Raw genomic sequence first — 27270 nt, forward strand, 5'->3', positions numbered from 1 at the left:
ACCTTCTTGGAGGCCTCTTTGAAATATTTAAAAAACAACTTTCTGTGCTGCAGAGTTCTAGTAGCTATAGTGAGCATCAAGAAAAGTTGATTACTTTCAGGTTGTGATATCTTTTATTATACCATGGTGTTTTCAAAAACAAAGATGACAAAAATATTTTCTCATTAGTTTTACTAGGAGATCCATATAAAATTAATAATGTAAAATACTTTTTTTACTTGACACATAATTAAGCTCTGGAATTCATTGCCAGAGGATATGATGAAAGCTATTAGTATAGCTGCATTTTTAAAAAGGTTTGGACACGTTCTTGGAGAAAACATTCATTAACAATTATTAAGGTGGAGTTGCAGAAATCCACTACTTATTCTTGGGATAAGCAGCTTGGAATCTCTCTACCCCTAGGGATCCTGCCAGGTACTTGGGATCTGGCTTGGCCACTGTTGGAAACAGGACACTGGGCTTGTTGGACCCTTGGTCTGACCCCAGTATGACATCTGAAGTAGAGTCCTATGTGCTCTTGAAGTTCATGGATATTTTTTCTGTTATTCCAATAAAGAATGCAGTAAATTAGCTTTCAAAATCTAAGATGTTTGAGGCTAACCCAGGGGCATAAACATAGAGAAAGCCTGAGTTTCATTCCTGGTCCTGCATTTTGCTCCTAGCGCCAATCAAGGCTGGGGATGCTGTGGAGGCATTGTTCACAGCCCCTGAATGAGGAGGGAATCGCAGCCATTTCACAACAGTGATACCTAGAGGCCAATCTCTAGCTCCACACTCACCGTATTTCTGGAGAGCTCTACATCCAATAACTGCACAGTTGTTTAAGGAGGCTTTTCATTCAGTTTAAGGTTGTACTTGATGCTTATTTTACTTGTGTTAAGATTTTAATAATGTGTTTTTAAAATTGTTAGATTTTTATTGCATTGTACACTGCCATGAACAGAATTCTGGCAATTATTTATTTATTTAAACTTGTTTCACCACCAATCCCCAAGATCTTGGTGGATAACAAAGGAACGTACACAAGTGAAACATAAATTTTAATATAAATGTTTGCAAATAATCACTTGCAATGGCAGGGGCCAGGTTGGGGGAGGGGGCAAGAATACAAAAAAGGGTGAAAAGAAATTGGTAGCTGTAAGTAAAGGCTTACGGCGCAGCAACCCAACAGAGGCCGACTGAGCTGGAAGTCAAAAGAGTAGGAAGAAAACTGCTAGCCCAGAAAACTCAAAATAAAATAAACTGAAAATGTTTGGCGGCAAAAGCAGAGCTCTCAAATACTATTTCAAGAAGCAACGACATTTTATTACTCCTTCATAAATATTCGAGAATTTGTTTCAAATAATTCTAAAGCTTTGGTAGCTTGCCCTTCATTTTGTTGGCGCTCTCATCCTTGACTTTACTCAGCTCTATTTGGAATGAAAATATCTGTATTTTTTTTTTTGCCTAACGTAAATTAACAGCATGGAAAGCGGGCTTTCGGAACATTTAAGACTGGATCTCACTAATGAAGGCTGAAATGCCCTCCTCCTCTTTCGCTCACACCCCCTTTCCTTGAATTGTTTTGGTTCTGTCGGGGGAAACTTCAAAACTCAGGATGCACGGGTACATTCCAAGTTTAGCCAAACAAGTTCTCATATTCCTAGTCTTAACAGATTTCAAGTAAAAGGGTCTCGACATCAACTTGTTCAATGACTTTTCCCTCTGCGCTCTCTGTGAGACCGCATTAAGACGCCTACCTCCTGGCTTCGTCAACACCTCACAGACAAAAACAACTGCCCCTCTCTTCCCATTTAGCCAGTACAAGAAAAAGCCTAATCAGCCCCAGGACAATTAGGAGGCAGGGCTGAAGCGGAGGCCTGCTGATGACAGCTGCCGTCGATGGCAGTGCTGTGGAAGTGCGGGAGGAGCCAAAATGAAGGTCCTGAGCAGGAAGCAGGTGGTCAGAAGGCTGCATGAAGAAAAAAATCATCGACTGGAAATCGTCAAGATATTAAGGCAATATGAGACCGGTGGCTAGTTCATAGCAAACTAAGACAAGATTTCCATCCTGCTCACTGTACGTACAGTTCTCTGGTAAAAGTGATGCATTCTTTAAATAAATCCTGCACTGTCCAGTCGGTTTTCCTTGTGACTTAGAATCTCACTTTCTATAACATGGGGCTTTCTCCACCGAAAGAGATTGGAGCTTCAATAAAGTGCTCCAGGGTGAAAATATATTTAGAAAACTTAGGAACCAGTCAGAAATGTTAGGAGGCAGGGACAATTTTCACTTACTTTTGTAACATTTGGCCGGCCATAGCACAGGCCTGCGCCTGGCCGCACTCACCTCCCAATGCCACGAGCCTCTCAGCGGCAGGGATGCCATCATGCTGCTGCCCCGCACACGGCTTCCCTTAGGTGCACGTCAACTCTTAGTGGCACCGCGGCAGGAAACCTGCGGCATCACCCTGTGATGATATCAGCGCCAGCTGGGTATTTAAACCCAAGCCATGCTCCCAGCTGGCACCTCAGCAACAGGTAACATGGAATAGACTTAGTTTTTGGGTACTTGCCAGGTTCTTGTGGCCTGGATTGGCCACTGTTGGAAACAGGATGTTGGGCTTGATGGACCCTTGGTCTGACCCAGTATGGCATTTTCTTATGTTCTTAGGTCTTCCTGCTCTTGCAGTGCATATTAGTAGCTGTCTCAAAGCTTTGTCTTGTCTTGCCTTCTTGTTTCCTTACCTCATCCTGCTGCGCTGCTCCCTTGCCTTATTGTTGGCCTTACCTTGGTCCCTGTGCTTGTCTGTCTTGTCTAGCCATTTCTGCCTGACTCCTGGTTTTGACCCTAGCTTTGGAACTTGACTACATATTTGGACTGCCGCCTGCCCTGCCCTTGGTCTGGACCTCGACACCATTTCCTCACTGCCTGCCCTGACCTCAGCCTGCTACCTCACTTCATCTGACCACGCCTTACAGAACCCTCACCTAAGTCCCTGGAATTCAAGGGCTCAACCTGCGGGGAACAGGGTTTTTATAGACGAAGCCTTAGAGCGAGTCCTAGTAAGAGGGTGTCCACCTGATGTAGGTGTGGGCCTAGTAGGTTCGTCTGCTAGCTGCGTCAACCATGCCAGAGTCCAAGGGCTCACATCCGTGACAACCGTTTTCCTTACGTTTGCTCTTTGTTATTGTTGCTACTATTTTTTTATGGTTATTTTGCGTTTTATATATATATATATATATATATATATATATATATATATATATATATATTTTGTGCTTGTTTTCCTTTATGTTATGTTTTGTTTTTCTGGCTCCCACAATTTTCCAGCCTTGCCCACACTAGAAAAATTAATATATTAGATTTCATTATAGAAGGGATATGGCAAGGCTCAGTCATGACATCATCATAATAATAGTGGTATTTAAATAATCAGGAGGAGAGCACCATAGTCTGGCAGCTACTGGAGAAGTAGATCATTGATCATAAGAACCTGTGCAACATCACTAAAATTATAATAAGGCCCGAGTGATTTAGCAGAAGCCAAGACCCAAGTAAATGATGGAACTTTCTAGTAGGGCATGATCTCACTTATTACAAAGATGGAAAAAGTATCTAAATTTTCATCATTGTAACCGTAAATGTTATTGAAAAACAAAACAAAGATTATTTCCATAATTTTAAACAGATGCAATTTTATGCATGTTCTAATTAATTACCCAGTCCACCAGAGTGTATCCAGGGCCTAACATGCACCAGATGTGATTTTATCAGGGCTGGACTGTTGGAGGAAACAGAGATGCCCTTTTCATGGGATCCACTTTGATTATAACCTGCCAAAGATCCTAGGACAAAACTGGCCATTCTTGTGACGAAGAGCCTGGAACACATTGTACGTCTATTGATGGTTTTGCTAACCTCACTCAACATATAGGGAATGCTTTGGAATAGGCTTATGGCTCATGGAGAATCACATTTCTCTACAGATGCCTTGAATCATATTATAATTTGTAAAAAAAGAATGAGGCCCAGTATCATACTGCAGAGTGCTATGGAAAAATAATGATTCTATCAAAGCCACTTAATATGCTATGCAAAGCGTAACCCCACAAAAGTCAATCTATAGGGCCACACACAGAACAATCCCGCTTCAGCTATGCTGAACTGCTAGACAGAGAATGGCAACCTCAAAGGTTATGGGATTGTGCCATCACAACCACGCCATGCCAAAGCACTATGCAAAGGATGACTCCCCGGAGTCATGAAAACCACAGCTTCTGCCCAAGAGTCATGCTCTAGGGCCACACAGAAGATAACTCCCACCACAGGCGTACCTTAATGCCACATAATGACTCCTCCTGGAGTTGTGTCATGGCGGCACACAGAATGACTCCCTCCAGGGCCGGGCAGTAGTGCAGCACAGAAAACGACCCACAGCTGTGCAGAGAATGAATGCCAGGTCACAGAGCGGAAACAGTGGAGACCCAGAAGACCCACCCTGTGACCGCAGCATACCATGGCAAAGAGAGTGCCTATTTTAGCATTTAATACATGAAGTCTGTGGGTTCCTGCATCATTAACAACACAATGAACCTTGACTGAGCTTGATCAACAAACCCGTAGTGCTCCTGAGCCATGCTGCCATAGGGAAAGGAGTGATTTTTATTTTTGTTCCCTGTTCTACCTTCACCCTGGCTGTTTACTGACCTCGCTGCAATTTATTGACTACTCATTTTCCTCTGCCCCCCATTACCATTCCCATCCTGGTGCACCCCCAACAATACTGGAGAGCACAGATTCGGCGGCAGCACTGCATTTGTGCCAGCAGTGTGTGCATGTTCTCCCTCACTCTGCCCTCCATGCGTCCCCTTCGATCATGCCCAATTCCAGTCAGGATCCTGCATCAAGTCTCTACGGGAAGGAATTAGAAGTGGTGCAGACAGGAGTTAGTCCATCAGTGAGAAACTGTAAACCCACTCAAACATGCATCCACACACAGCACACACAAATACTCTGCAGGAAGAGATAGCAGGCGCAATTATAAAAGCATCAAACTATAGCCAGAGGGCACATAAACACCTGCGACAATCAGAGGGACCTGTGCAGAGATATTATGTCTGGAGTCAGCTGACCCATCCATGGAGCACATAGACAGTCAGAGCATGCACTCGGGGTATATACAGAGAGAAAGCTCTAGAGCAGAGCATGCCCAGGCCAATTATGTACAGAGCACACACAGAGCGTTCTGCCTATGGGAAGCATGCAGACATGCAGTAAAGAGCACAGCTATGGCTCACTCTCCTCTGTGGCCCAGCGGCAGGGTACTACCCTTGGCTGCTGCGGAGGGGAAGGTGGCTTCTTGCCAGCACTCCACTTCTGGGGGGTTTTTGGTCATGAAAATAACACCCACAAATTCAGAACTCACAGGTAGATTTTAAATTGGCCCCACGCGTAATTCCTGGAGTTTTCGCACCTGGCCAGGCTTTACACGCGCCAGGCCCATTTTCAAATGGGCCCGGCCACGCGCGTAAACCCCGGTATGTGATTAAGTGCCAGGGCCTGTAAAAGGGGGTGACCTGAGGGGGCAGGAAGGGGCGGAGCGGGGGTGGTGTTGGAGGTGGCCAGTACAGCTGGCCATTTGCCGCTCTGCCGGCGTGCGCAACTTGCTGCAGCTCTGGAAGAGGAGCAAATGGTAAATTAACAATTCGGGGGTTAGCTAGGATAGGGATAGGGAACTGGGAATAAGGCTGATCACGTCGCCGCTCATACATGGAAAATTTACCCACCCTGTGCGCACAAGTCATGGGCCGCGCGCCCATGCATGCGCGCATGTTAAAATCCACCGCGCATGTGCTCCTCATATTTTATAACGCGCGCATATATTAGAAAAATCTACCCCTGAGCGTTTCTAAAGAAAACTGCTTAGAACACTCATACACTGAGTCTAAATAATTCAAAAGAATTTCAGTTCACAAATGCTTCAAATACGTCCCACGTTCCATTTTATATATTTTTGATACTGCGCATAAACCATCTTCATTTAATACTGAAAAAAAAAAAAAATCACAGAATATTTCCGTGAAAACCCAAAGCTTCTACAGACTCCCCCTGACATCGGTCTGCATTTCAAGGCAGTCTGCTTCACGGGTGACTTGGACTTAACGTTTCATTTTCTCGCCCAACAGAGCTTTGCTCCTTCTCTCCTGCCACATCGATGAAACGACTGCGTGTCAGCGTCCCCGTTCTCAGCTGCGTTTCTGGTGGCTTCTATTTTTAATGTGTGCTGGCATCCTGCTGACACAGGCATTAAGGCTACCTGCATCCAGCCAGCTTGTGAGTGGGGGGGAATTCAGGACCTGACAGAAAATGTCCACGCAGACAGGCAGCCCCCACACTATGGTCGGTGCAATATGTGCGTGATGGCAATCAGACAGTTTTTGTGCGGCACGCACTCAGGCGGTCGGGCATGCATGCAGGCACAGAGAGGAAAGCGGTTGCAGTTTTGCTAGTTAAGAAGTGCGAACAACTTGCGCAGAGATCGCCACAGCGGGGTGTCCCCACGTGGTCCTCGGTGACCCCCACTGCCAGTCGGGTTTTCAGGATATCACAATGAATGTGCGCGAGAATAAACCTGCATGCACTGGTATATGCCACTCTCTATGGCGACTACCCTGAAAAACCCAAGCGGCAGAAATGGAAGCCATGACATACACAGTCTAAACTGTGGCCAGATCTGCCTTTAGGCCAATTAGACATGTGCCTCCAGATGGCTGCACCCTGCAGGGTGCTGTGGGATCAACATGGGTAAGGTAGGTTATTTTTACAAATTATAAACACATCAATGATAAAATAAAATGGGAATTTGGGGTGCCCAGCGCTTGGACATCATGTCAGCAATGCATCATCCTCACCCACCTGCCTTTCTGCATGATGCTCACCTCCTCCCTTCCCACTGGCTGAGAACAAGGTGGGTAGCAGGGAGGACCGAAAATCCCGGGTCAAGGGGCATATAAGACGGAAACCTGGCCCTGAGTTTAAAAGTACGAGCAGAGAACGCACAGCCACAGCTCAGTCGGAAAGGACAGCATGCAGTCGAATCCCACAAAGCATAAACGTGCAGTCACAGAGCTTCATGGGTAGGTGTGCTCCCACCTCACGTGTAGGCGGTGCATATCTAGGGAATGCAAATGCAACCTGACCGCTCACTCACAGGCAAGCACGCGTGTACGGCGTGCACGTGCAGTCAGACGGCTCATGTGGCGTGGAGACACATGCAGACAGCCCTACCGCTCCCCAGGCGGTTTTTTTGACTATAAATAGCAGCAAGAATTTCCCTTTAACAGCGAAGGCTTTGCCTACTTTTTCTCTCTCGGTGCTACCTGTCTCTATATCCCTCTTAATTCCCTGTAATCCCCCCCCCCCTCCCTCCTCGGGACTGAAAGAGCCGGGGCTTGTCCCAAACAGCCGCCCCTGATTGTGCGTAAGAAGAGGAAGTCCAAATATGTCAGGGATTTTGAGCGCCCACACGGCGGAGGGTGGGGAGCTCCCTAAAATCTCAGATGCTTGAAAGACATCCAGAGAAAGAAGTGGGGCTTAGCGGAAGGACGGGAAATAAAACCACGCCGGGGATTTTTGAATGCGCACACGCTCTTGGCTGCTTTTTTTTTTTTTTTTGGCGATGGGGCGGCTGCTGCTGGGGATTCAGACGACCATTTGAAAGGAAGGCATCTAAATCCTCAGGAAAGAACCCGCTTGGCAGATAAACAAGATTTTGCAAAGATGCTAGACAGCAAAACACCCTCTAAAAATTGCTGGTGGGGGGGTGGGGGAGGGAGAAAATGAGACAAATTGCAGCACTTCTTGGCAGTGCTCCCCCTAAGGACAGCGGGATGACGTCTCCAAACTGTACCATTGCTTCTGCACCGGCCTGGGACAGGTTTAAGCTGTCAGGTTTGTATACAGTTATACACCCCCCCCTGCCCCCCCAGAAATCACAGGAGGGTTGGGCAGTTCAGTGAGATGAAAGAGGAAAAGAAAATGCTGCAAGAGCACTGAGCGGATCAGAGGAGTTTACATCTTTATCAAGCAGCACTGCGGAAAGACAAACAATCCCAGTAAAGAAGAAGAAGAGCAGCACATGGGAATAAAGGCGAACTACCAAGGGGATCGCCTTGCTCTCTTCTCTCGTTCCAGTAATGGTGGGACCCTCACTCTAACACACTACTAGTCACGGATGCCTCTGAGCACAGGAGGGCTCCTTACCCCAGTGTGGAGACAAACCAGCAACAGCATTCAGGAGCGAGCCTGTGATAAGCTCAGGGGATCTGTACTAGTGAAGAAGTGAAAGGAAAGCAAAGATCTACAGAGGCCTATGGCCAGGATCCTCACTGGTCAAAAGGTTCACCACAGGCAAGGGTTGCTGACGGTGCCCAAACCCCTCACCTCTGCAGTACTTACCCTCCCTGACCGGCTACCCAGCTCCCACGGCTGCTCCCATGTCGGGGCACGCTGGGCTGCTATTGGCCACCTAGGGAACATGCAGGCACATCCAGAGGGGGCTTGGGGGTGCATCACTTGTCTCTCTTGCTTTCATCTTCCCGCACCCCCCCCCCTCCCCTCTCGCAGTTTGCACCCCAGGCAGATGCTCATCTTGTCTATGGCATTCTAACAGGAATGAAATTGGACAGCCTAGATGGCATTATGGTCCTTACCTGCGCTTATATAGTTTGTTTCTATGCTATTCATTTGATTTGGCACCAATTCATTACATTAAAGGTAGAAATATCCTTTCCCTTAACGCAGTATGGCACAAATTCTAGGGGACAAGCTACATTTTATTTAGAGTTTTAAATGGAATACTCACCCTGACATATATTGGGGGCACTTTCAGACTCTTCTACATTGGGTCAAATTCCCTGGGTATTTGTTGTTTGCCATATAAAATATGTGATATAAAATAAATAAATACATATTTTAAAACCACAAGGTTTTCAAAGCAAAAATATGCTCATACCTTTTTTTTTCCATCAGTAGTTTTCACCAGTATCTTTGTACTTCAGCTCAGTTGGAACCAGGGCTGGGATCCTGGCACCATGGACTTTCGTTTCATCTACCCAGGGATTTTCCCCCAATTTTGTATTCCACCTCCCTTCCCCCAGTTACCCCAGAGTACTTAATCTTCAGCAACATTCCTGGGCCAGGGGACAATCACCTGGGCTTATTCTAGAACTCTGCAAACATGGGCCCTGAATCTGGCCACTAGGTGTCACCCTTGAGTGATGGCCACAATTCTCTCTCTGCCTCTGGAGCATACTCAGCCCTAGCCAACCCAGGAAGCGGAAAACCGTACTCGGGAAAGGAAACAGGAGCCTGCCACTACTGATCCAACCCTAGAATAGTATTTTCAAAGTGGTACAGTGCTATAGAGGAGACTACTTAGACTGAAATTCAGTTTCTAAGTATAAGGACCTATATTTATTTATTTAGACATTTTATATACCGTTGCTGCATGAATAGATCACAACAGTTTGCAAAGTGACATTCATAGTTATTACTCAACAAATAAACAGTGATTGGTTACAGGGGTGGTGTTCATAGACATGTGATATTATTTATCAAATGAAATTATCTAGTTCGTATTAATAATTGATCTAGAATTTAGGTAAAGGGTATGGAAAATTACAACGCAATGTTTCCTAAATCCAAATTGATTTTGAGAGAGAATATTTTGATCTTTTGGGTGATTTACGAGCTGGAATAACACTTTCTCAAGAACTTTTGCTAGAAAAGATAAGTTATATATTGGGTGATAGTTGCCCAATAAACAATCCTACAGTCTGTTTTTTGGGTGGTCCTAGTGCCAGGATATACCTTTGACCCTCTAAGCACAGTGCAACCTATACTGTATTAAAATAGGGCTCAAACAGGTCCTCAGGTCTCACCCTCCTTTAGCCAGTCAGGATTTCAGGATATCCCTAATGAATGTGCATGAGATATATTCATATACATTGAAGACATTGTAAACAAATACACCTTATGCATATTCATTAGGGAATCGGGGATAGCCTGACAACCCAACTGGCGAGGCAAAGGAGGGGAGATGCAAGAACCGGCTTGAGCAACAATGTTATATTATACTAGTGCCAGGATTCAAACTCCCTGCCTCTGAGCACAATAGGATTTACACACTTGTTGCTTGAACTTAATAAATTTTCTATGCGTTTTTTTGTCTGCCAGCAGTTTGACTAATAAATCTGAAATACAACATATTACCATGTTTTAAATCACTGGGCAGTGCTCAAAATTTTATGGAAACAGCATTAACTAAATTTGTATTGATTCATTTAAATTGGCATCAGTTCTTTCTGGGCTTAACCGCATGTAAAAAATGACCAGAGTTTAATAAATGTGTACTGTGTTGGCAGGGCTCAGTGAAGGAATGACGACGTTGGAAGCAGCAGCCTGGTTATTCTGATGCTTCGTGCTGGTGTGAAGCCAGCCATGACCCGGCATTGACTGAATCAGGTTAATGGCGGGGGAACCGAGGACTCGAAGAGTCATTTGTGATGGAAGCAGAGGGAGGTCAATGGGTGAGAAAAACAAGACGGAAGAAAGCAGTGGAAACTCAATGCCCCTCCCCCTAAAACAAAACAAAAAATATCAAAGAGAAACTTAAGAAGAATAAAAAAGGTATATAAAGGCAAGAAAATAATTTGTGAATTTTCAAAAAACTGACTTTGTGTTTTTTTTAAGATGCTTTATTCTTTGTTCTCCCTCCCATATCAGTCTTTGAATGAAGAACTAAGGAAGAAGTAGTAGAAAAGAGTTCCCCTGTGGCTCTGACAGCTCCCCAAGCTGACCGGTGAAGCTTCAAAGGGAGGCCATGCAAAAGGCGGCAGTGATGGCCCTGTGGCCTTTTTTACCTGCACGTTTCCATTCCCCAAATAATTCATGCTGGGTCGTCAGCTTTCTTAGACTTGGAGATGGAAGCAGCAGATGTAGCCAGGAACCAAAGATTCACAAATCTACCTGGCAAATAAAAGGGGGAGTAGAAATGCGTTCTGTTCCCGGATTACAGCCCGATCATAATGATAATTTCGCTTTCTATGGTACTTTTCATCTGTAGAAGATCTCAGCATGTTCATAGATCAATGAGATAGAGACAAACTGAGAAACTAGCACCTTCTCCTGCAGCAAAAGGTCAAGAAGCATGCCGTTTGCCAGGCTGGGGGATAACAGCAAGTGTGAGGGGAAGGAGCTAAAAATACCCACTGGTGCCATAATGCTCTTCTTCTGAACAAAGGGCCTACGTCAGTGGTTCCCAACCCTATCCTGGGGACATCCCCCCCCCCCCCCAGTCAGTCGGGTTTTCAGGATATCCGCAATGAATATGCATGAGAGAAAATTTGCATGCACTGCCTCCTTAACATGCAAATTTTCTCTCATGCATAATCATTGCGGATATCCTGAAAACCCGACTGGCTGGGGAGGGGGGGGGGGAGGGGCCCAGGACAGGGCTGGGAACCTCTGGCCTACGTGGTCATGAAGGCTCTAGGCTCACATTGGTTTCGATATAGATATCAGAACTACAAAGAATCCTGTGTTCTCAAGGACCAATGCAGTTACTTGAAGTCTTCACCCAAGTTATAATATAATGGCTTAGGGAGCGCTGGTGTGTCCAAGTGCAGCGAGCATAAAGCGCAGCAGTAAACTAGGAGCTGCTGGAGCTATAACAGACTGTGTGTGGGTGCATGTCTATGTGGCCAGGGTAGATGGTAAAAATCATTTTAACACACCCCCATAGCGTCCAGTCATAAGAACTGCTTTATTTATTTTATTTGGCTTATTTGACAATTTAAAATTATTGAACTTTAACTGCAGACATGTAGACACCTTGGGGTGGGTGTCTTGGAAGCATAGTTCTAGCATCTGGCTTACATAAAAGCTTGCTAAGAGGAAAGGAGGGAATAAGCAATATTGTTATTATTCAATTATAGTTTGGTAAAGTAAGATCTGCAAAGATTAAGTAACTTTCCTTGGATCACACAGAGAATTAGTGGCAAAGAGAACATTAAAGCTTCCCTCCTTGGAATTTTCCGAACCTACAGTTCTGTGTTCTGACTACTGAGGCAGACCTATTCAAATCCAGTGTGTCTCACAACCCTCTCCTGCAGGCAACACCACCTATCCAGTCGGGCTTTCAGGATCACCCCAATGAATATGCATGAGAGAGATTTACATACCCTGGGCCAAATCTCTCTCATGCATATTCATTATGGATATCCTGAAAAACCTGATTGGTTAGCTGCGTCTCCAGGAGAGAGGCTGGGGGAAACAATTTTCTCTTATACATTTACACTTAACATACTGCCTTATTCTCTGACGATGGAGACCAAAGGCATTTTACGCTGCTCTTTTGTTCTGTTTCCCAGTTTTTCTTAGCTGGCCTGTGATTTAATTACTGTCCCTTTTTTTGGACCCCTTTGCATCTTTTCCCCAAGCAACACCCATTGGCTCGTTAGGAGCAAGCCCGGGCTAGTACTTGAATGGGAGACCACCTGGGGAAAGCAGGGTGCTGCAGGCCGCCGAGGGCAAGTGGCAGACCATCGAGACTCAGGGTCACTGTAGTGAAAGTAGGCTGTGATTTGCAAGGCTCTGAAAAACAGATAGGGGTGATTTTTCAAAACGTACATGTGTAAAAGTTAGCATATTACACATATAGGTAGCCTCTACTCGCATGTTCCATTTTATATAAAAGTCAAAATATGAGCACCTATACACATGTCAAAAAGGGGCGAGCTAGGTGCATTCCAGAGCAGGGCTAACATTTGCATACATATGATGTCTCGACGAATACCGGTATATAAAAACCTTAAATAAATAAATAAATAAATAAGCTGCTTTTTTAAAAGACACTTATGCATGCAGATTTGCAAATTTACCATCTAATTTTACATCTGCTAATTATCTGTGTAATACTGACTGGGAAGGAGGTCTGGGTGAACTGGGAGGAGCTCAGGCTAAAAAAACCAAGAGGGTGTTGATGATCTGGAGAAGGTGAACTGCTGGACTAATTAGTAAAACTGGTAATTTCCTTGATAAGCACATGCTTTAAAATTCTCGACTTGCGTGCTTATATCCTGATCTGCACATATATTTTTAAAATAGGAAGGAAAGGTATGCGCATTCAACGTCTTGATATATGATCTTTCAATGCATGCATGCAAGTCTACATATGCGCATATGTGGCAGGAGAGAGATACGTGTATATCACAAACACGCACGGATTATAAAATACTAGTGTACATCTGCTCGCAGCCATATACACATGTATATGCCACCGCATGGAGTTGTTTGAAAATTATCCTCAGAAGATACAAACCACCACTCCCAGAAAATTCCCAGCCTCCACCGCTAGCTGCCCCAGCAAAGCTCCACATAATGCTGTCCCTATTGCGTCTCAATCCACAGATAGTCCCTAACCAAACAGAGATGCAAACAAGGCTGAGAAACAACTTAAGCAGCCTTACAGAAATGGACATATTGCAGCCACATTGTACTGCACTGTGAATCACAAGCAAGTAATGGGTAGGGAGTAGGGAGAATTTAAAACTAAATATCACCATGTTTTCAGGCAAGTTGGGTTCAATAGGATCATTGAATTATGTAGATCAAAATGCTATTTGTACTATCAGAACAGTAGCTTTCTGACGTACATTACCTCTGATGTTCAGGGTGGAATTAGACGAGGCTGTCTAGATCCCTGATAAAGAGAGGAGGTACAGGGAAGTGATCTACTGAGGCTTCTGCTGGGAAGATCCATGTTGTGCTAAACTACAGAACAGACAGTGCTATCAGTGCTAAACCCTGGTGTATCCATTAAGGAGGTCACCAGTGGGAACTGGCCGATGTTGGATTGACTTAGCTCCCTAGAATTATCCGGCCTGAATAATGAGGAAAGCTGAAAGGAAAGATGTCCGCCTCACCTTTGCAGGCTTTGCGGTCGGTGATAGCCTTGCTCATATCCCGGTAAAAGCCCTCTTTGCAGTAATGGCAGTGCCGGCCCGCTGTGTTGTGCCGACAGTTCAGGCACACACCGCCACTCTTCCTGCCAGAGAGTTTATACAGTTCCATGTTAAAGCGGCACCTCCGGGCATGTAGATTACAGTTACAGGCTGCAGAGGGGAAACAAGAAGAAGAAGAGAAAAATACAATGAGAAGGGAGAAAATGCATGCACATTCATACCTGGAAAGCCAATCGGTTCTAGTCTGGTTTTATTAAGAACTGCAAAACCCCCAGAATGCACTGCAATGGCAGATACTGAATCTACATTCCTTCAAAAGATACATTGGAAGACTTTAAAAAAATGTTACATTTTATCAGCTCCTGAATGTCAAAGTCATTGCATCTTGTTGTATTTCCCTTCCAGCCATTGCTAGTTTTTTGGAGATGTATGCATGCAGAAAACTCTTGCTTATTCTTGTCTTTTCTGATGCCATTAGTGCTGTCAGAACACAGTTGGTGGGGAAAAAAAAATTCAGTTACCAAATTTTGGAAGAAGAAAAAGCACAAACTGTATTACATTCTAAAAATATGGAGCAATCATATCCATGGCTGTGCTCATGGACTGACAGACCCTTTAAAATCTAGCTTTAAGCTTGTACCCGAGGTTATAGAGGCTGAAGTGACTTGCCCAAGGTCCCAAGGAGTAGCCGTGGGACATGAACTCTGGTTTCCCTGGTTTACACTCAGCTCACTGCTCTAACCACTGGACTCCTCCTCCATGCCGCTTCCAGCTGTCCATGATATTGTCTGGCATATTTCTTGTGCTGGTGGATTCCCTATTTTTTTTTTCATAACACAGTTCATACCATGATAGTCCTTTCTATGAAGGACTCTGGGGCAGGTGAAGGATGATTCTAGATGTAAAACATTCAATAATCAGGGATAAATGAAAAGGAAATTCATAGTTTGGCTTGGGAAAACTTCTGCACTTGGGTAAATTTTTTTCTTTTTTAAATTATGATAGAGTCTCTTTGTGAGGCCAAAATGGTTTACTGGTCAGAATATAAGACTGGAAATCAGGAGTGTGGGACTCTAGGTCCCCCCCTGGCTCTGCTGACTGACTGTGCGTGATACACATGGGCAAACCACTTGGACTTAACTGTGCCTCCTTATTCCCAACCATAATAAAGTAACCATAATGTTAATTATAGTGATGATGATAGCATTGCTACTTCTTCTCTGTCCCCATTGCAAACAGCCACCGGGCATGCAGGCTGTGTTATAGCAAACCTCAAGCAGGTTTATGTACCATAAGTCCTGCCAGAGCACAGACTGAAGTCACTCCTACTCTTGACATTATGAAAGATTGACTGCCGAGAGAATCCATGCTTTCCTGTTCATAATTACTATGCAGAAATGTGTCACACATCGTGGCAGTGAGAATGGGAAGCCTACACACACTAAAGAAATTAGATAAAATTGGTTAGACCAGAGGACAGGCTATTGACCAACAAAAGAGGAAACTCACCTTGTTGATAGTACATTTTCCTTAGCACAGCTATCATTCGTGTACATATTAAATTTAAAAAGGTCTCCAAATACAAAAGCTACTGAAAACAATTAATTGTTATTTTTATCCAGCCTATCAGCTGATACAGTACGGTTCGCTCTGGCAGAGCGCACTGTTAACCCGTGATTGGACGCGCGTTTTCAACGCGCTAGCTTTACCCCTTATTTAGTAAGGGGTAATAGCGCGTTGAAAATGCGCGTCCAACCCCCTGAACCTAATAGCGCCCGCAACATGCAAATGCATGTTGATGGCCCTATTAGGTATTCCCGCGCAATACAGTAAGTAAAATGTGCGGCCAAGCCACACATTTTACTTTAAGAAATTAACGCCTACCCATAGGTAGGCGTTAATTTCTGCTGGCGCCGGGGAAGTGCACAGAAAAGCAGTAAAAACTGCTTTTCTGTGCACCTTCTGACTTAATATCATGGCAATATTAAGTTAAAAAAAGTTAAAAATAAAAAAAAAAAAAGTGAAATCGGCCTGCGGCTTGAAAAACGGACGCTCAATTTTGCCGGCGTCTGAACCCGTGGCTGTCAGTGGTCTCGAGAACCGACGCCAACAAAATTGAGCGTTGGTTGTCAAACCCCCTGACAGCCGCCGCTTCTGTCCAAAAAGAGGCGCTAGGAACGCGCTAGTGTCCATAGCGCCTCTTTTTGCCATGGGCTCTAATTTAAATAAATTAATTTAGTGAATCGCACACACAGGAGAGTGGCCTGTGTGCGCGCCGGGAGAGCGGGCGAACGCCGCTCTCCCGTGACTTTTACTGTATCGGCACGAATGTGAGGTTGCTTGATATTTAATAGTAAAATAATTTTAGAGGTCCTTTTCAGCAAGCTGGTTAATTGATAAGTTATCTGACTACAGTTAGCTGGATAACTTGTTCCATATATTTAGCTGGATATATGTAGTACTGCTGAATATACTAGCTTAAAGTTATCCGGCTACATGTAGCCGGATAACTGAAAAACCTAACTGGCTATCTTTAAATTTAGCCGTTTAGGTTTTTAAGTTATCCATCTATATGTAGCCGGATAATTTGCTACCTATCAGGATATCTTAGAAAGATATTGGGATAGATAGCAGTGCTATTAACAGCCCAAAAAATGTTAAGATAGAAAAGGGTCTGTGGCCTGATCTACAAAATCAGCACGGTTATCGCCCCAACATCCTCTTCAGTAGACAACAAAGAATCCATTTGGTCTTTCCGCAATGGCCATTTCTTCCCTAAGTGCCCCTTTAACCCCTTGATCATCTAATGGTCCAGTTGACTCCCTCATTGGCTTCCTGCTTTGGATATATTTAAAACATTTTTATTATTATTTTTGCCCCTATGGCCAGCTTCTTTAGAAATTCTCTTTTTGCTTGCGTTCTCAATTTTTTACAACCAATTGACTAACACTTATGCTTTTTCCTATTTTCTTCAGTCAGATCCTTTTTCCAGTTTTTGAAATTCTTTTGGCTATAATAGCCTCTTTTTCCTCATCTTTTAACCACGTTGGCAGCCATTCGGCCTTCCTTCAGAACAAAAAAAAGCCCATTTTTGGTTCAGTTAATTTCAAATGAAATGAATGGCTGGTGCCTCCAAAACTGGATTTTATTTTTGTCTTGGAAAATAATTGTGCACGGTTAGCAAATAGCCCGCCCCCCCCCACTGCCACCTTCCTCCTTCCATGGGCTCATCAAATGTGAAAGGGGACCAAATCCCCAGTCACTCCTATCCCATTGGCACCAATCTCAGGCCCAGCCAGCACTGAGCTGTTTTGTGGCTGTAAAGCAATAAAACGTGGTGACAGCCAGGCCTGAGGCTGGCATCGGTGGAGCAGGAGTGACTGGGCTTTGCTCCTGCCCCTTTCATCCTTGGAGAGCCCACACAAGTGGGCAGTGAGGAGCCATGAAGGGGCTTCAGGAGAGGGTTTCTTATTTTGGGGTTTTTAAAAAATGTTAATGTCTATTGCGGTTTGGCAAAACGAACCAAATCAAAACAAACATTGAACCAACTGAATTCTGAAAAAGTTCTCCAAACAGCCAGACCTCGAAAAACAAAAACCAAACTTAAATGGGCATTTTTTTTTTGCCTTGCACATTCCTATTTTCTTAATGATACAAAAGTCATGCTCCACACTCTCTGGGCAATCTACAGTGTCACAGCCTGGTTTTTTTCTCCAGTGAGGGTCTTGGGATTTCAGTCTGGAACTTTCTGGCTCCAAACCAGAGACCCTATCACTGAGGTAAAGAAGAGCTCCCCTAGATGAATTAGTAGGAGAATCTTGTCTACTTTATCCAGGTAACTCATCTTCCTCCCCTTAACACTCTAACCTGTCAAACTACTCAGTAGATTTCTACTCTCAAGATTTCAATACCTAAGAAACATTGCACAGTTTTCAGCCTTCTGGGGCAATTTTCAAAAAGGCTGCATCGTTGCAAATTATGCCACCTATTAGTGTGTAAATGTTGCACGTATTTGCAATGGGAAACCACCCACATTGCTTCCCGTTGACAACTAACATCCACAAAGTAGAGAAGGGCACCCCGAAGAAGTATCGGGGTGCCCGGGCATAATGTGGGTGCCAGGCACCTGCTGCGCCGGAACCCGAAGGAGGGGGAGGGGAGGGGAAGGAGCGAGGAGAGTGGGCCGCCGACGTGCCTGCTCACTGGCCGCCGTCCCCAAAGACGAATCCGGTCCTCGGGGAGGCGGGCCAGGATCCACAATTGGTCCTCCTGGGAGAGGGGAACCAATCGGTTGGAACCCGGCTGATTAGGTTCCCAGGGAGAGCTGGCAGCCTCCTCTTTGCCTGCCGACGCTCCCTGGACCCGCATCCCGCCCACCTACCCTCATTGGCACTTGTTAAGTTAAGTGATTATGTTCAGGTTGTTTTATGATAAGTGATTATGTTCTTATTGTTCATTGAGGCAATGTTGTCGCAATTGGGGAGGGGGGGGGGGGTGTTGCCCGAGCCAATTGAGATGCAATGTGGTGATGGCAGGACAATTGGGTGCAGTTGTCCTACGGGAGGCTCCTTGCTGTAGGTGGCGGGAGCTGGTGGTCACAACCCCTTGCTGATGGTAGCTGGGGTCGTGGGTATAATGCAATGTTAATGGTGCAAACTGGATCTGCGCACCTTGCTGGCGGGTGGCGGGTGCGCAGGGAAGCAGATGCAACTTCCTGGCTGTGGCACCTGATTGTTGTACAATAAAGTTGCGGCCTGTTTGATCCCACTCTTGCCTAAGTCTCGTTGATGTTATTGATTGCATTGCTTGTTATTGACTTGTGAGAGGGTGGGTGCTGGGAGAAAGTCAGCCCTGGCTGCCCATGTTAGGCTTACTAAACGAGTCAACAGATACTTCAACTGCTTTTTATGTAGGTGACTGAGCAGGAGCAACCGAGGAGGAGTGTAGGGGGAGAGGTGTGTTATTTTATCTTTTTCTTTTTTTAGATGTACTTTCTACATCATACACTAAAAGCTGACTGCCAGCCCTGCTCCCCCACCAACTAAACCCACACATTAAACTTAAAATAGCCCCTTTGGGGTTGCATCTGTCCTCCTTCTTTCTCCTGGAACTTCCTGACATCTTACTCAAGCCCTGTGACGTCCAAAGGGAAAAGGAGTCATCTCCAGCTGCGCCTGCCTCACCAGAGCAGGGGTGGGCAATTCCGGTCCTGAGGGCCGCGAACCAGTCGGGTTTTCAGGATATCCTTAATGAATATGCAAATCTTTCTCATGCCTATTGGTTTGCGGCCCTCGAGGACTGAAACTGCCCACCCCTGCACCAGAATCCACCTTCAGCCAACCTGTAGGAGAAGGCAGATTATCATATTTACTTTAGTTTTAAATATTTTGGATTTAACTCGCACTATTAATTGATAGCTCAAGACAAGGAACATTCCGGTACACTAGAAGGTCTATATTCATTCAAGGCTTAGCTAGTTAAGTAACTGCCTGATTCACTAAAGCTTTCCTCCCATACTGTGGCTATGGGAAACTACCTTGATGAATCAGGCCCTTAGCTGGGATATTCAGTGGCACAGTAGTACCACTGAATATACCCAAATAAACTTATCTGGCTAACTAAAAAGTTATCTAGCTAACTTTAGACTTGCTCAATAGCAAGTCTAACTTATCTAGCTAACTTTACCATATAAGTCTCAATATCATTACTTCTCTGAATAAGTTAGCTGGATCTCACATCCCACCCACCACTTATCCAGCTAACTACTTAGCCGGATAAATAGTTATCCGTCTAGGTGGCGGTCACTAAACACAGCCGGATAGTCAAATGCTGCCACATAGCTGGATAAGTCAGAGTTTATTCAGTTAAGTGGCGCTGAATATTGAGCCCCTAAGTATTTTCTTGTCTCCAGTGGGCTTACGAACCAAGGCTTTTCTCCCATTCTGTGTCTAAATGAAGTGACTTATCAAACAGCATCAGCAGGATTTGAACCCTGGCTTCTCCTTCTTCTCAAACTACCACTAGGGCTCCTCTTCTACTGCTAAATAAATAAATAAATAGTCCTTCACAGTGGGACCAGCTAACTCGAGGTGGAGCGGAGGGATTGCAGCAAACCAGGGGAAGGAATTTTTAAGTTTAGCTCATGGATTTAGCTGATGGGGGAAGGGGGTATAGGACTGGCAACCAGCTATTGTAAAGAAAAAAATTAACAAAATTGAGTTCATCTTTCCATTGCTTCCTTTTAACGAAAGCACAGTCCTACGGTTGAAAATCATCTGCACGCATGCTGCTTTACTTCCCCAAACCAAACATGCCACCTCTTTAAAATGCACTTAAAAGTACAAGTGCTATAGAACCTACATGTCCTTTTAGGCACATTTTCAGTCAGACTATTATACCCTAAAGACCTAAGAACCCGGGTAAACGCAATTTGAAAGATTGCCCACTTCATGACAATCTTAACACCTGATCTTTCGTAATCCAGGACTAATAGCGGATTTCTATACATCTGTGTTTCCCAGCCCTCTCCCGGAAGCACCTATCCATAATGAATATGCATGAGATAGATTTGCATATATTGGAGACCCAGGGCATGCAAATCTATCTCATGCATATTCATTGGGGCGATTCTAAAAACTCGATTGGCTTAAGGTGCCTCCAGGAGAGGGCTGGGAAACACAGCTCTACATCTTACATTTTACGGGATCAGATGTGCGGCAGTTTTTTTTTTTTTTTTTGTTCTTTTTTAAATTCTTGCAGAATTGCTTTCTGTCATTACCATTCAGAACTAGGGCTGGTATCTGGTGCCGTGAGTCTTTATTTGCAACTACCTGGGGTTTTTTTCCCCCCCTGTTTTATATTTCGTCCCATCTTATGCTTATTCTAGTCATGCAACGATGATCTTGGGCTGGGGGCGTATACCAAGGAGCCCTACAAACGCTGAGCCTGAATCTGACCACTAGGGGGTCACCCTTAAGCAAGGACCATGGCTCTTTCCTCCCGGGGGATGTGAATGCTGCCTCCTCAGCATCCCTGGCTGATGTGGGGAACTGAAGTGAGAACTTTCTGCACGACACTTACCAATTTAGCTACCAGGCTGGCCCATTATTATTGAAAATTGTTTAAAATGAAATTTCCCTGAAGCATTAGGAGAAACTATAGTGGTAAGAGAGTCACAAATTACCCAATAGTCACTGGCAGGGCCGGTGCAAGGGGATTGGGCGCCCTAGGCACCTTCAGCCTTGGGCCGCCCCCCTGTCGTGCCACCCCCAGCCCCGCCCCCCAGTTGCAGCCCTGACTCCTCCCCCCCAAAAGAAAACTTACAAAATACCTGGTGGTCCAGGTGGGGGCCCGGGAGTGATCTTCTGCTCCAGGGGCCTCGGCTGCCACTAAGCAAAATGGCGCCGGTGGCCTTTAGCCCCTACCATGTGACAGGAGCTACCGGAGCCCCCTCCAATGGCTACCGGTGCCATTGGTTGGCCCCTGTCACATGGTAGGGGCTAAAGGCCACCGGTGCCATTTTGCTTAGTGGCAGCTAAGGCCCTGGGAGTGGCAGATCGCTCCCGGGACCTCCGCTGGACCACAAGAGGGGGCGTCGGAAGGGTGGCAAAATTCTGCCGCCTGCCACAGCGCCCCCTAAATCGCGGCACCCTAGGCAAAGGCCTAGCTCGCCTAGTGGTTCCTCCGGCCCTGGTCACTGGATCTAACTGGTCCATGCTGTTCGAAATAGTGGGGGACAATATTTAAATGCACTATTTCAAACATTTGTTGAAACAGAGAAGTTATCATTGGAATAAAGAAATTAACTCTCTTTAATATTGTAAGGATTCCTTTTTCCTGGATTGATTCCTGAAATTGAATAATGCACTTGCATGGGAAGCCAGAACTGAGCTCCCATTTGCAAAGGATTGTTTTAATGTATTGTAGGGATGTATATTCATTCAATAAATCTTCAGAGGTTTGTGCATATAACACACCTCCACTGGGTGCCATTCCACGCAGCCACCATTCTTTTCGTGAAGATCCTTAATGTAAGGGGGACCCAGAATTTGCCCCTTACTATTGTATAGTCAGTAGTCTCCACAGATCCGGGCGCTGCGGCAGGCGGCAGAATTTTGAAAGGGCACCGTGCCACTCTTCCGATGCCCCCCCTTGTGGTCCAGCGGAGGTCCCGGGAGTGATCTGCTGCTCCCAGGGCCTCGGCTGCCACTAAGCAAAATGGCACCGGTGGCCTTTAGCCCCTACCATGTGACAGGGGCCAACCAATGGCACCGGTAGCCAGAATACAATAGAAGTGTTAGAAAGGCTTGGCACGCCCCAGTGGGAGGTATCATGGCTTTAATGAAACTGCTGAGCCCACATGAGCATAGGAGGCGTTGTGAGGTCTCTCCCCTCCAGCAGAAAGTGGGGGTGAAAGTCTTAAGGTGCCTTTCCACACTGGAATGCCTCTTGCAAACGAGAGGTGCTGGTGTAGATTTTTATCCTTCTCAAGGAAAAGACCAGGAGTGAGTCCTTTCTGGATAATGAGATAGATGCCTGGGAAGAGTCCTGTCCTGGGAGAGCGGCTGGGGCATAAGGTCGGGGTGCCCAGGTCTCCAAGAATGGGGAGAAGTTGTGGGTTTCCAGAGAGTGAATTCTTGAGAGTCTTGGTGAGGACGGGACGTAGTCTCAGGGAAGAGAGATTTACTTCCATATTCCTCATATTTCCAAGGGGAGAACTTGGATAGCAGAGGATTGTCCTTGGTGGGAGAGGAAAGATTTTGAAGAGTTGTTGTTTGACAAAATGAATCAACCAGAAGTTCATTTGTCATGAGAAGTAAGATGAGAAAAAGCTGCATTCTGAAACAGGTGTCAGGGGAAGCCAAGAGAAGGAGGGTTCCTTCCCGAGAGAACTTATCTGACAAGGATGTTAATGTGGGAGACTGAGATTTTTTTTATGCTTTTGGACTTTGTGTTTCTGAACTGTTGGGTGCACTAGATCTTGGTGTACACATGTGGATTTTTTTTTTTAGCCTTCTATCAGGGACCACAGTACATATTTTGATTTTGGAGGGAGCTTTGGTGTGCAGTGTGGAGTTTTTGTGACTGTGAACTGCTGTGCAGAAGAGCCCAGAAGAGAGAAAACTCAAAGAGCCTTGACATTGACTTTTCTGCCCCCTGTGCAGAAAAAGCAAAGGAGGTGTGGGCTCTGCCCTAGCCAATGGCCACCTCAATGAGTCCTTTGCCTGGGTGGGAATTGGGCCAAGGGATACATTAAAATGGAGACTGTTCTTTTAATTCATCCAACACAGTCAATCTGTTTTGAAAATGGAGGCAGGCATTAAAGTTTGAAAAAATTGTGTATATATATATTGGTGTTTATATAAAAGAACATGGTTTAAAAGATATTATTATTATTATTATTATTATTATTTTTATTATACCGAGTTTCATGATGGAATCACATCAACCCGGTTTACAATTAACAATGTGAGTAAAGGCAGAGAGTAACATAGTAAAAACATTTCCCAATTCAACGTCACATATAGAATGAAACTTAACAGATATAATAACAATATTTAGGATGTGAGAAAGTTACAAAAAACAGGGAAAAATAACTAGGATCTGAAAGGGGGAGGAAATTGAAGGAAGAATATTAACATTTTAGCCAACTGTATCAATTAATAAATATGTATAGTATAAAAATATAGATGAGTAGCAAAAATGATCAAATATGATGCTGTTGTGAATTATAATAATAAGATGCTGTGACTGCGTATGAAGTTAGTGGGTTTATTACAGTTCACTAACTTTGTGTTTGTGCTGATGGGTGGGGAATTTAATCCAGTTTAAATATATATAAAATGGATATATATAAAAATGGATAGGATGAGGTAGCAAAAAGGGCTGTTATGCGTATTGAGGTGGTAGCAGCTGACTGACAGTAGTGTGGTTGCTGGGTTAGTCCGCTTGAGCACACAGAAATAAATGTTCACAGACACGTCAGCACCGCATGGCTACCGAGATGAGAATTTAGAGAGAAAGAGGATTCTGAGGCGCTACCAGTTTTCTTGTCAGGTGACTTTTTTTGTCGGCTCTGTTCCACTCAGTAAGTCACTCTGCAAAAGTAATTTAACAAAGGGGCTCCCCAGAGCCCCCAGAAGCTGCCGCCAGCGCGTCCCTGAAGCTCAGTCCCCTGAATTGGAGGAAAAAAGTAGAAAAGTGGAATCCTTGCATCCAAATCTGAGTGACTTCTTCGTAAGAAGGGAGATTTATCAAGTTTACTGAGGAAGGAGGATTAGGAGCAGAAAGCAGGCTTGAAGGTAAAAAATACTGGCTGATGATTCCTAGACCTCAGCTGAGCAGATCTTGTGGCTTCAGGAGTTGGACTCCTTGACTGGCTCTTCTCCACGGGGATCTCTGTCTTTAAGTCTGAAGTTTCTGTGCAGACAGACAGGAGAGCAGAGCCCATCGAATAAAAATGAAGGCACAAACAAGCTGTATTGGCTGCAGGATATGCCCAGAAGGTGGGAAGACAGGAGAGAAAGAGACCCCCTTTAAACCTCCCCTTCTCAATGCTGCATCTCCTTTTTTATTTTCTGGGGAGGAGAGGCAAACGGTGCAGGGAGGCATGGAGGCGATGGAACAGAATGGCTCATTCTTCCAGATGTTTGGTGTTTCCAGCACCCCACTGGGCTGAGTGCTGTGGAGGTCACGGCTGAAAACTGGAGCTGGGAGAGGCAGTGGGGAGAGAGAGAGAGAGAGAAGGATGTTGTTTCACAATCTGCAGACAAGTGCAAAATAATATGATTGTAATGGAAACAAGCTGGGATATGGGAAAGGGAAAGATCATATGCCTGCCATTCCCAGTCAGGAGCTGTCAAGCTCTGCCTTGGCTTGCAGTTTTCTTCCATGTTTACCAGCAGCACACAACTGTCAGAAAAGAATGATGGATGGGGAGAGCTCTGCCACGTTGCGCATGCATGGGGCAGCGAGGAAGAGGGCTCACGATGCGCATGGAATGAGCAGGGAAAGGGATTGATGGTTGTAAGGGGCACAATACAAAAACAACCTTTAGGGTGCTTCAAAGGAGGAACCAAAGCAGCATTCAAAATGTAAACACTCCAAAATGTAATCGTTATTTAAAGCCCTAGAGACAACCTCTAGTTCTGGATAATATAATTTGCTGTCAACAGATAATGCCTCATTGTCTTCTTACATTTTTTTTTAATACAGTTTAATTACCACCTCTTCAGCATGTCAGTTTCCTTCGGTGTCTACTAGTTGTACTAGATTGGTGTAAGGGAGATGCTGTCCAGAACGCAAGCTTGTATGCATGTGATACTATTCCTGAAGGACTGTGACGGTGATCAGAATGAATTCTTCTCCTCTGTATGGGAAGAAAGTTATGAATGCTTGGGGAAGGCACGCACACCAGTCTATTGGACCTAACCATGCCTAACAAGAAATCATATGTCATTTATTCCACTTACACACACCCCCAACAATTCTCAAGTGATCTAGAAATCTGTGGTCCTCTAGACATATGGGTCTCAACCCAGTCATCAGGACACACCCAACCAGTCTTGTTTTCAGGATATCCTCAATGAATACGCATGAGATAGAGTTGAGTATTCATTGTGTATATTCTGAAACCCAGACTGGCTAAGCGGTACTCCTGGACCAGCTTGAGAAATACTGTCTTTTGGGTGTCCTGCACTGGTGCATAACTATGTTATTCTAATGTGTCAGTGTAACCCTTATTGTGAGTTCTCACTCTGACATACTAATAATAGTAAGGTCCCTTTAAGACATCCACAAATCTTTCAGCGGTCAGGAGGGTTCTCATGCCTACCAGTGAGTTAGTTATATAGCAGGCAAGCATGGCCCTGGAAGCTATTTCCAGAGCTGAGTTCTCAATAAAAGTCTATGAAGAAACCCTAATATTATTATTTATTAGATAATAGTACATGGCCTACCTAGATGATGAATTCTAGATTAAAAGTTGATGGTAATTACTTAACCAGTGATGTACTGTGAATAGTTTTCAGTAGTAAAGAGTTTCTTTCCATTGCTTTTTTTCATTGAGATAATATGAACCTGTTGTTGAACTGCAGTTCGAAACTTTATGTCAGGTTTTTTTTTTATTCATATTGCCCTGCATTGCTGCATGTCACAAGTATGGGCTGAAATGCATCATTATTTATACTGTAACATAAAATGGTTTAACCTAAATTAAAACAGGAAAAGTGGTAGAAATCAGGAAGGCACAAGAATATACAATTATAGTTGGTTCCTTTATTTTGTTGTAGTTTTTTTTTTGGGGGGGGGGGGCTTTAAGACTTATTTTATTTATCATGAAATTGTTATGTGATTATCACATTGCAAATTTTCTAACATCGCACTTTATATCATCCTGACTTCCAGTTTCACTTTCATCTTTGTGGTGCTGGTGGTGTTGCCTCACCATTTGTCTAGTAAATAGTTTAACTTAACTGCCTGGGAATTAGTTGCACAGCAGGCAAATAGAAGTCTGCAGTGGAAGCTATTTCTAGAGCTAATTGAGTTCTGAATTGAAGCCTATGGAGGGACCCTCATATTATTATTTATTTGATAAAGGTGTCATGGCGGTAATGAAGTTGCAAGACAGAACAACTGCCTCTCCCCCCCTTGCTGTTTGAGGTTTCAACCCTGCAGGAAGCAATCCGTGGAGACATTAGGACTGAATTGGCAAAACCTGTTCAGAGGAACTGAATATTAATCACCAAGTAGTGCAGGAAAATCCCACAGTCATTAACATCTATCGCAAAAAGTAGGATATAGCATATATTGTAGCGAAAAAGTTTTCATATGCTTGTGCTAAGAATGTGCTATTAAATAGAACCAGCACTTCTGCACATACAAAATAAATCATTCACCTTGACATCCTAAATGTCTTTATTAATAATAATAATAATAATAATAATATTTAATAAATAGCAAAACCCTCCAAAAACTCTTTGCAGATATTTTCAGAAATACATAACATCAAACTGCTCACATGAATGTTTTCATGTACTTATTAAAACTTTCAAAATGTGGTTACGACAGTTAGTGTGACTGGGTTTAAAAAAGGTTTGGATAAGTTCCTACAGGAGAAGTCTATAAACTGCTATTAATCAACAAGGAATAGTAGTTTGAGATCTATTTAATGTCTGGGTTCTTGCCAAGTACTTGTGACTTGGATTGGCCACTGTTGCTGGGCTTGATGGACCCTCGGTCTGACTCAGTATGGCATATCTT

General features: G+C 44.4%; 1 protein-coding gene across 1 annotated transcript in view; it reads right to left on the reverse strand.

Annotated features, from left to right (window-relative positions):
• Positions 1 to 27270, reverse strand: part of NTN3 (netrin 3) — a 215093-nt gene that overhangs the window by 62440 nt on the left and 125383 nt on the right. Inside the window, exon 3 of the mRNA XM_029577178.1 lies at positions 13972 to 14160. Within this exon, the coding sequence (XP_029433038.1) occupies positions 13972 to 14160 (189 nt within the window). The remainder of the gene's footprint in view (positions 1 to 13971; positions 14161 to 27270) is intronic.

The sequence above is a fragment of the Rhinatrema bivittatum genome, chromosome 14 (genome assembly GCF_901001135.1).
Source record: "Rhinatrema bivittatum chromosome 14, aRhiBiv1.1, whole genome shotgun sequence".
NCBI classification, from domain to species: Eukaryota; Metazoa; Chordata; class Amphibia; order Gymnophiona; family Rhinatrematidae; genus Rhinatrema; species Rhinatrema bivittatum.